The 9,484-nt window shown below is 42.0% G+C and overlaps 1 protein-coding gene across 1 annotated transcript; it reads right to left on the bottom strand.

Moving 5' to 3' along the window:
• Positions 1 to 2,394: 2,394 nt before the first annotated feature.
• Positions 2,395 to 9,322, bottom strand: LOC133150833 (epsin-3-like). The gene is made up of 12 exons (XM_061273390.1): positions 9,314 to 9,322; positions 7,250 to 7,381; positions 6,982 to 7,140; positions 6,625 to 6,708; positions 6,038 to 6,335; positions 5,739 to 5,860; positions 5,302 to 5,433; positions 3,556 to 3,679; positions 3,334 to 3,459; positions 3,144 to 3,239; positions 2,771 to 3,043; positions 2,395 to 2,693 (listed from the first exon to the last, which is right to left on the bottom strand). Exons 1-12 carry the CDS (start codon positions 9,320 to 9,322, stop codon positions 2,395 to 2,397), a joined length of 1,854 nt encoding a protein of 617 aa, XP_061129374.1.
• Positions 9,323 to 9,484: the final 162 nt, after the last annotated feature.

Genomic DNA, 9,484 nt, shown 5'->3' with positions numbered 1-9,484 from the left:
TAGCAAGATGACATTGGTGAATGAAGACTGTATATTTTGAAGGGACATAAAAAGGAACTTTCTATACTAACACTTGATGAAGTCTTAAAAAGATAAAACCTACTGAAAAGTGAAGGTCATGAGGTTGCTTTCAGTATTTCCTGGAACATGGTTTCTTGGTCTCGTTGCCGTGCAGTGATGTATTATTTATGCAATTTACTTTGAAATATCATTTAAAAGCGTGACTCGAGTGAGCTACAAAACATTGAAGCGATTAAACTTACTGTTTTAGAAACGACACTGAGTAATACAGTAATCTCTTGCATAGCAGCAGTTCATTCTTCAGAAATCAATTTTTTTTTTTACCGTGGAACTTATCCCAAGCAATTTAATGTGAAATGCAGAAAATGGGGTACATCGTAACTGGTTGCCAGTCAGTCGCAGGACATATGCAGACAATCAAGTATTCACACCTCCAGGCAATTTTAGTCTTTGATTAAGATAGGAAACATTTTCTTAGAATGAGGGAGGAAGCTGGAGGACCTGAAAAAAAACCCATGCAAGAAAGAGGAGAACTTACAAACCCTACACAGGAAGGAGAGCACCAGATATGAAACCCATGTACATGTTTGTATGTTTAATTTTAAGGTAACTTCTCGTTTTACTTGCATAGATGCAACCTAATTCAGCAGATAAAAATGGCTATAAGCAAACATGAGGACACGCTATGATCAAAATAATTGAGGGCTTTACTGTATGTTTACTCTGTGTGGCTTCATTGGCACACTGATAAAACCCACTACAGGGAAAGTCCACCTTGATCTTGAGCAGTACATGCTTGAAATATGTAGATGGGATCAGTTCTGCCATCTAACGGCCACTTGGTGCAAAGCAAGTTGAGCGTCTAGAGCTCCGGCTGCTATCAAGTATTGTGTCCACAATAAGGCAATTGTTATTATCATGGCCACCGAGGAAGCATCAAGATAGCAGATATATAAAAAGGAGCAAAACTAAATTTAATATTAAATTTCAGTACTTTTTTTGTCATAACGTATGTGAGTGCCAAGGTCTTTTTAATGTGGGTTTTCTTTTATTATGCTACCAACACGTTTGTCCACGTGTAAACATGTACTAAAACAAAAACGGGTATGGTTCTGGAAGTATTTGGACAGACTTTTTATTTTTTTGTGCATCTCACTAAATTATGAGGAACACCTAATTTATTTCAGTATTCAATTCAAAAGTGAAACTCATATTCAATCACTACACAGTGAAATATTTCCTGATTTATGTTATCATTTTTAAATAAGCATTCCAGCATTTTATTTGGTGTTCTAAAATATATTTATAACACATTTCTATGCCCTCATATGTATTGAGTCAGCCCATCTTCAGCCCAGGAGGAAAATAAATCCTGCGTTACGGCAGACTGAAGATATTTTCCACTACCCCGCAAGGGAAGCTGCCAATTTGGTGAGAAATTAATTTTAGACTACCTGAAAGCAGGTCTAAACAGTAGCGCACGTGGTGTAACGTAATTTTGGTTTAGCCTATTTGACCGAGGCGCAGGCAAACAGATTTTGCGCTTTGTGTGTGGTGGCTTTCATGATATTATTCATAAAAATGATGTGGAACAATCTGAATCATCGTAGAAATGAATTGAACGAATTATACCTGTAATCATTATCACCTTAAAATATTTTTATCATCTAAAAATTATTTTACTATTAGCATCCTTCTGACTGCGCGGCACAAATATTGTGCAGCCCAGTACATCATCCTCAAGAGATCTTCTTGCGGTTCCTTTAACTGTAAATATACTTTCCGAGATCGATCTCCTGTCTGCACCCCAGAAAGTCCTTCCTCATATAGGTAGACCACGTGCACACCTTTCTCTGTGATGCGTGCCTCCCTCTGGTGAAATTAATGCATTAATAAAGGGAGTCACTCGGATTGGCTGGGAGTCACCTGCTTCCCTCGCAACAGTGCACAGTAGCACAAAGCCTATTCTGTTTGCGTGATCAAGCATAATACAAAAAAAAAAGAAAAAAAGAAATTGCCACCTGTGTGCAGTTAGACAGCGCTTTGTGCTAGGAATGAAAATACAGAGCCCAACCTGTCAAATTAGTGAACAATTTATCAATGGACAGTTTTGCTATTGTAACCATAGCATTATTAATGCTGCAATAAGGATTTTGATGAAATTAGATGGACAGGGACAGAAGTGCACTGTAATATAGATTTGAAGATACCTCGACAAAAACGTTCCTGCAATATCATGAGGCTTGCTGAATTTCCAGTCGATGTTTGATCCATTTCATGTGTGCACACAGACAGACATTTAATAAGATCTTGACTCTGGTTCAGGTTCAAGTTATAGTCCAGAGTGTGCAAATGGCAAAAGCGAATGAAGTCTCAGAGGAACGGGTTGTGGCTCTGTGTCTGTGCTTGGGATTGAATGTTAGCCATGGGCTGCGAAGAGAGGGGGAGCATTGGTTGGAGAAGGTTGGAGGGAAGGTCCATAAGTCTGGCGGGAGGCTGGGTCTGCGAAGAGGGAAGGGTTGACCCTCTGTGAAGGAGAGGTAGTGGAAGTGATGGACTGTAGGACAGCATGTGCGGGGTGAGCGGAGATGTCGAGGATGGCCGCATTTGGTTGAGGGTAAGGCGAGGCTGGTCACAGTGGAAGGGGTTGGTAGGAGATGGACTGCTCAGACCTGCGAGTGCGGACATTTCACTGGTTAGAAATCTAAAACTTAGATTCTGTTCTCATAAGTTTACTCGAAGCTACTACCTGAGAGGAAGGGGTTGTTGTGCGCCTTGCTTGGCGGAGTTGGGGGTATCAGTGTGTCCAAATTGACCAATGAGGCCCCCGTAGGTCCAAGAAAGGCTTCAGGGGTCTGACACATACGTGGCGTAGTGCTTACAGGCGGTGCGAGTCGAGACGGATCCAACATCTCTGGACTGTCTGAGTCCCGACCATTTAGCAGAGGTTTCACCGGAGCTTCATTTCTGAATGGATCATCTGCTCCACAGAACATGTCTTCAGTCTCACGTACTTCAGAATCTGCACAGAGATTAGTCATTGTGGAATTGCAATAGAGAGTAAATACTACACTTGATGAATTTGTATACGACACAAACTGTACATTTGTGACTTGTTTTACCTGTTTGACTCTCTGGCTGAGAAGAAGACAATTGAGGAAAATCCTGCTGAGGCTTCTCCGTTTCATGTGGACTCTCCATATATGTCCCATCACTCTCTGCATGAACCATGTTTCATTGATGAAATACACTTTGATATTATAACAAATAAAAAGAAAGTCAAGCAAACGAGCCAGTGATTCTGGAAATTACCGAGCTCGTTTGATCTTTCCCACGTGTGATTGACTGGAGGGTTGCAGGTGGGCGCCGCCTCCCATGGCTCTCTGCACGAGTCGGCCCAAGGGGCCCATGGATTAGCAGCGTTCGAGGATGGGACGGCTGTGAAGATGGAGAAAGCAAGCTTTGTGTGTAGTGATGTTTGAAACATGATCCCTTTTCTCTCTCACTGTTGTGTGAACATGACAGGACACTCACCTACAGAATCCCAAGGGTCAGAAGTGATGTTACAGGAAGGCCGGGCAGCGTCCCAGGGGTCACCAGGCGGAGGTGGCCTTTCAGACGATGCACCAAAGACGTCTACAAGGTCCAGCATTGTCGACTATAGAAGAAATAAAGTAGTATGGATATATCATATAATAGAATTGTTTTCATAGACTTGTGCACAATGTTTGATGATTTGTAGTTTCTGTGCATGCCTAAAATGCTTTTAATCCATGAAGAGAATATATGCAAAATGTAGTTACTGCAATTCTGCATGTTGGGTTTGCTTTTAGTGCAGCGATAAACACAGTACAAAATGAGAATTGATCAACAAACAATATTTTAAAAAACGTCCGAGTCATGCTGATTTAATAGTTTATGATTCGTTATATGCTTCAATAGCAATAAATTGTCAAGTTGAATTTGATCCCGATAACAATTTTGCATAACAAGCTGCATGATCAGGTCAGATGACAATGAGGCTTTTTGAGAAACAAATATTGGACATCTCTATTAAAGACCATAACAAAGTTAAGATGACAAACTGGAAGAAGTAGGATTGTCTTCATCATCTCATCAAATATTCATCATAATAATAAATTATTTATTATAAATATAAATATTTCTTATTTGTTGTATATAGTGCTGACTCTAGCCTACTGGCTGGTTTAGAGTCAATAAATGGAATGACCGATGATCAATTATATCCCTTCAATACTCAAATCCTGCATTCAAATCAAATACATTCATTTATCCATTTTCTATCCCCCTTATCCTGTTCTTAAGTCCTCTGCTGACTTTGAGGAAAAAGGTAGACTACACCCTGGACTGGTCATCAATGTGCTCATATAAAGACGTAAGGACAACCACACTTGCGTTTGAATTGGAATCCAACTGCAATTCAAACTTTCTATGATGGAGCAGTCAAATAGAAAGGCAAGCATCTGCAGTGAGGAGGCAGATGAGCACATAAGGTGACTTTGTTGCTGGAAGCCCCAACGATTGATTGTTTATCGAGGGACAATTGGGCATTCCCTCATGGAGAGACAGCGTAATGATGTTTGCAGCAGTACAAGCCGAGGGACAAAGGAGCGACGCATTCCTCACTTACTTCATTAAGAGACTTGGAAAGTGCTATATTAAAACAAACACCTCTACTGCACTGCAGTTTCCCCAACAGGGTGTTTTAAGTCATGTGGTATCACTAAGCTTCAAACCTGTGTGGGTGTTTCCTCATGCAGTGATTCAAACACACCTTCATTTATTCACCATATTCTTCCTGCCACTTTCAAACAAAATAATCAATTATGGAAATGTAAAGTGGTATTAAACTGCAAACACGATGGGTTGCAATTTCAGAATCATACTAAGATATGTAGATTATGTACAGTATTTATGTACATGCATGTGAATGATGCGTATAAACTATTGTATACATCAGTAAGCAACTTTGATTGGCCTGCCAACCAACCGGCCAATGACAATAGGGACTTCTGTGCAACCAGATAAGGAGATTGTGTTGCGGTTAATGTCACGTTGTGCTCAAGGTTAGACAAGACAAACGCGTTATCATACAGCTGCACCTCTTTCCCCTCTCCCACCTTTCACTCTCATTCTGCTGATGTATGTCTTTTTGCTTCGTATCACTCTCTCCACACAAGTGAACAAATATGCAAGTGCACAATCATAGATAGAATATACGCCCACACAAAAATCGTGCACAAATGTTTTCTTACTCACCTCCTGTGTCCCTGACTGGCTCGCTCTCCTGCTCTCAATCACGACCTTCTGCAGGACTGACACGTCTCCTTGACGACAGCGCCGCTCCTGCAGGGTTGGCATCTTTGACATCATCAGTGAGCACATCAGATTCTTTGTGAAAGATACATGACGTTAACTCGGTAATGTGTCGGCAATTATTTTTGCTGATATCACGTAGGTTGATTTTGAATCACAATGGTAGCTAAGAGATTTTTTCTTTTAGTAAAATGTATGTTACCGAGATTCTGTTAGGGAGAGGAACAGATTAATGCAATACAGTACAATATTTTTTGAAATTATATGAACTTGGTTGGCAAAGATAAAGTGTGGTCCATTTGGAAAAAAAATGTATAGCATAACTGAACTGATCAATGATAGCTAATGCACCATCTGGAGTAGGTGGACTGTTGTTGTACCTTCTGATTCTCTTCTCTGCTCATGGCTAAAGCCAGCTGGAGCTGAAGCTCTTCTTCCCCAGTGGTTTGTGGTCGAGCCTGTTCCAGCTCAGAGGCATCTCGAGGAGATGAAGATGAGGCTGCTGAGGGACAATAAGGAGGGTGCCATGGTGATATGTATGGGTGTGTGTGTTGGTGTAAGGCCGAAGCAAATAGATGTGTGTGCAATAGCAGAAGCTCTGGGACAGCAAAGGCAGTGTGATGCTGACCTAATGTTGTAAAAACCCCAACGCAGTGTAATGAATCGACTGAACGCTCACAGTTGAAGGAGGATGGAGAACCTCTGGAGCGGCTCAACTCTTCCCCGTAGAGTGCAGCCATGCTGGGCTGGCTAGTCCGCCTGCCCGGATGATAGGATGAGGGTATTCCTCCATACATGGCCCCTCCGCCACTACCCGCTCCACCGGCCATTCGCTCTTTGGTCTTCAGCGCTTGAGTTCTCTCTTGACGAAGACGGTCTTCATCCCGGAGAAGACACACCAGTTGGCGCGATTTTTCTCGGACGTTAGCCCCTTGGTCTCTGCCATCACGGTCAACATATTGAAAATCACGAAGCGTCTGAACCAAGAAAAAGACAATCCTCTGGTTTATTTGTACATGGTTGCAGTAGATGGATTTTCAATGGGTTCATATCGCCATAATTGGGGTCCTACTTCAAAAAAAATCAGTGATGATTTAAAACTGTAAGGCACGATTGTAAAAACAATCCAAAAATAAATATTTAGAAACATTCTTAGAAATAACTTTTCATATGTATTAATGCTGTCATTAACTTTTTGCAGGTTGTTTTAAATTGTCAACATACAATACGGTCTGTGTTAGTATTTCTGTAGTTGCTGTGCCGTACCTGAATAGTGAATGCATTCTCTCGACACTGTTGAGCCACTCTCTCTGATCCCGTCTTCAGTAGGTAGTCCAATAGGGTCAGGGACTGAAGTCAAAAGACACACTGCTCAATGTCATTACACCTTCACTATATTGATATAGAAGCAAAACACAAGCTTGGAGCTCACTTACTCCTTACACTGAGAAAAATGAGCCCGATATGAGGGCTAAATCAAAAACTTAGCTTTTACATCGATAGCGACACTCAGTTTTGAGGGGTGTAGTGTTTTCCTGCCCTCGTGTTGCTAGGTGGGCGACCAAAATATCAGCAGCACCTATCCGTAAAGTGTAACACATGCAAGTTAGCTGTGTCTTTCACCTTGTAGACATGTCTCCAGTTCTTGCCACTGTCATTGAGGCGCTTCCACACCATGCCCATGACTTCAGCAAAAGCCACCACATTAAAGGTCAAATCAGCAATCTCTGACATGAGAGACGATGGCGGCCCCCATGGATCATTAGAGGTTGCCTCACGAACCTACAGACAAGACAAGAACAATGACTAGCACTTTGCTCCGAAGCATAACATTCCCTTTTTTTATTCATCCTCCATCACCCATCACTGACACACAAAGACCACACAGTACCTTAATCTCCGCTTCGGAATAGTTGTGAACTATGTTCTTCACCTGCCTACGCAGGGATGAGGTTGTCATGTTGACAGGTGATGGAGGAGTCAGAGTGATCGTAAGTGAAGAGCAGGCCTTCAACAGGTGAAGCTGAAAAAGAGAAAAGGGACTGAAGAAGCAACTAGGGCAAATTAATGCGTCCCCTTTATCAGGAGACCTGGTGTAGGATTTTTCTTTGGATTATATTCAGTCAAATATAGATTTCAGGTCAGATTTTTTATTTGGTTTTACACAGCATCCCCATGTGTGTGGAACTGGACAGGTTATTCTCAAAAAGCAATGGGAATAATAATTGATGGTAGTAGTAAGTGAATGAGTGGCTCACATTTGGTGCACACTCAGGAGGAAGTAGGTCAGAAGCACTGGCAATCAGGTGTCTGATGAGGCTTCTTCATAGCTTAGCTTATTGAGGTCAGTGCACATCATATTTTTTTTCTCTACGAAAACGATGAAGGCAGGAACAAGGGAACTGATTATGGGGGCTCCTGTGAAGAGAATGTGAGTCTACTTCTCCTCCTGAACCTAACTAAGTCAGTCCTCTTTTGGAGGGCAGTTTTAGTGGTCTCATTGCTTATACATAAACGGAAAGCACTGAAGGGCACGGCTACCGCAAGGATCAACTTTCTGCTAAATCCGCCTTGGCATCACTGACAGTGCTTAATAGGCATTGCAGTTAGCACTTTGTAGACTCGATGCACAACAATTAATATCGGTTTTGATTATATTGTATTTATTTTACATGTACTATTCAAGATTGGACATAGCAGCTCATGACAATCGTCAACACGGTTCACTCAATAGTGCTGACATGATGAGTGCCAAAGTGGAGCACTGTTTGGGTTTTGCAGCAGTCACAACACCAACTGAGTTAGATTAGATACCTTGGTCAAGGTTACCTTACATGCCTGGAGCATTCTCATCCGACTCATTTACCATTAGGTTTCCCCAAATAACTGAATTCCGTTCCTCTTGGGATGATGGACTCCCTTAAAAACATCTTGGATTGCTATAACATCCAACAAAACTAGCATTATCCACCCATCCATCGATCCACACTTATCCTGTTCCTGCAGAAGCTGGAGCCTATTCCACTTGAGTTTATGTAAAAGGTACACTACATCCTCCTTTGGTCACCAATTATTCACATTGTGTACATTAACCCAAGGTGACACAAATGCTCACATGCTTGTATTGAAACTGAATTGCATCATAGAGTATGTGATGATAATGATGTTTAATGTTTTGCCTTTCTCATAGGGTAAGCCAATTGTTATAGATAGCCATCAGTATGATCCAGTGCAGTTTAACATCACTGCAGAATACAAAACAATTCTTTCATCCTTGACATGTTCAATATTGCTTGTCTTTATGGTCTGGTCACAGGTAACAGGTGTCTATCCCAGTTGGGCAAGAAGTGGGGTACCATGGACAGTTCACCAGCCAATTGGATAGTCAATTATCCTTTCTGTTGAAGTTGCCCCTGCTTGATGGTCGATACACTGTAGCTTATGTTTAATGTATTTCAGCCTGCATACCTGACAATGCCTGAAGTTTGGGAAAGGCTGATTGACATGGAAATAGTCATAGCAAGTTCAACCAAAACCATTATTGTCTTCATGGTAGCATGTTTTTATTCTTAAGTCTTTCAGTGACCTTTACATGTGACTGTACATTGTATAGCCCATTTTGCATGATGAAGTCCATGAAGGAACTGATGCCTACGTCACCACGTTGCACGGCGAGCCGCGTGTATAAAGCAGAAGTTCTTTACTGCATATTTCAGGTGGCGACTGCCGAGGGCGTCCATAGTCGGTCTTCATCATGCGTGAGCATGCTCAGGGCGCCCCCTCACCATCACCACCACCTCCTCACGTACATAACACACGCCCCCTCATACAAACACCTTTACTCCCAACGTTAGCGACTATGCGTCATCTAATATGTAAATAAATAAAATTCACGTATGATATTCCCAAATAAATGAACCCGATAGCACAAATAAATCAGTCTCATTCCGGTTACCTTTCCCATTGCTCATTCCCTCGCCGCACTGCCTCTCCCCCTTGCAGGTCCAAGATGATGTCCTCCCTTGCCTCGTGACCACAGTGAAACACGCAGCGTTGATAACAAATGCCGACCCAGGTGAAGACCCCCGCGGACTGTCTAAATCCCGGTTTTGGTGCGTGGAACCCG

This window comes from Syngnathus typhle, linkage group LG3 (genome assembly GCF_033458585.1).
Source record: "Syngnathus typhle isolate RoL2023-S1 ecotype Sweden linkage group LG3, RoL_Styp_1.0, whole genome shotgun sequence".
Taxonomy (NCBI): Eukaryota; Metazoa; Chordata; class Actinopteri; order Syngnathiformes; family Syngnathidae; genus Syngnathus; species Syngnathus typhle.
Note: the sequence above shows the minus strand (reverse complement) of the source record. Positions and strands in the feature narration are given on the sequence as shown.

Coding starts and splice junctions, on each gene's coding strand:
- LOC133150833 (XM_061273390.1), bottom strand. Junction 6,336..6,624: donor AGAATGCATTCACTATTCAG/GTACGGCACAGC, acceptor TTCTTGGTTCAG/ACGCTTCGTGATTTTCAATA. Junction 5,434..5,738: donor GCAGAGAAGAGAATCAGAAG/GTACAACAACAG, acceptor TCTTTCACAAAG/AATCTGATGTGCTCACTGAT.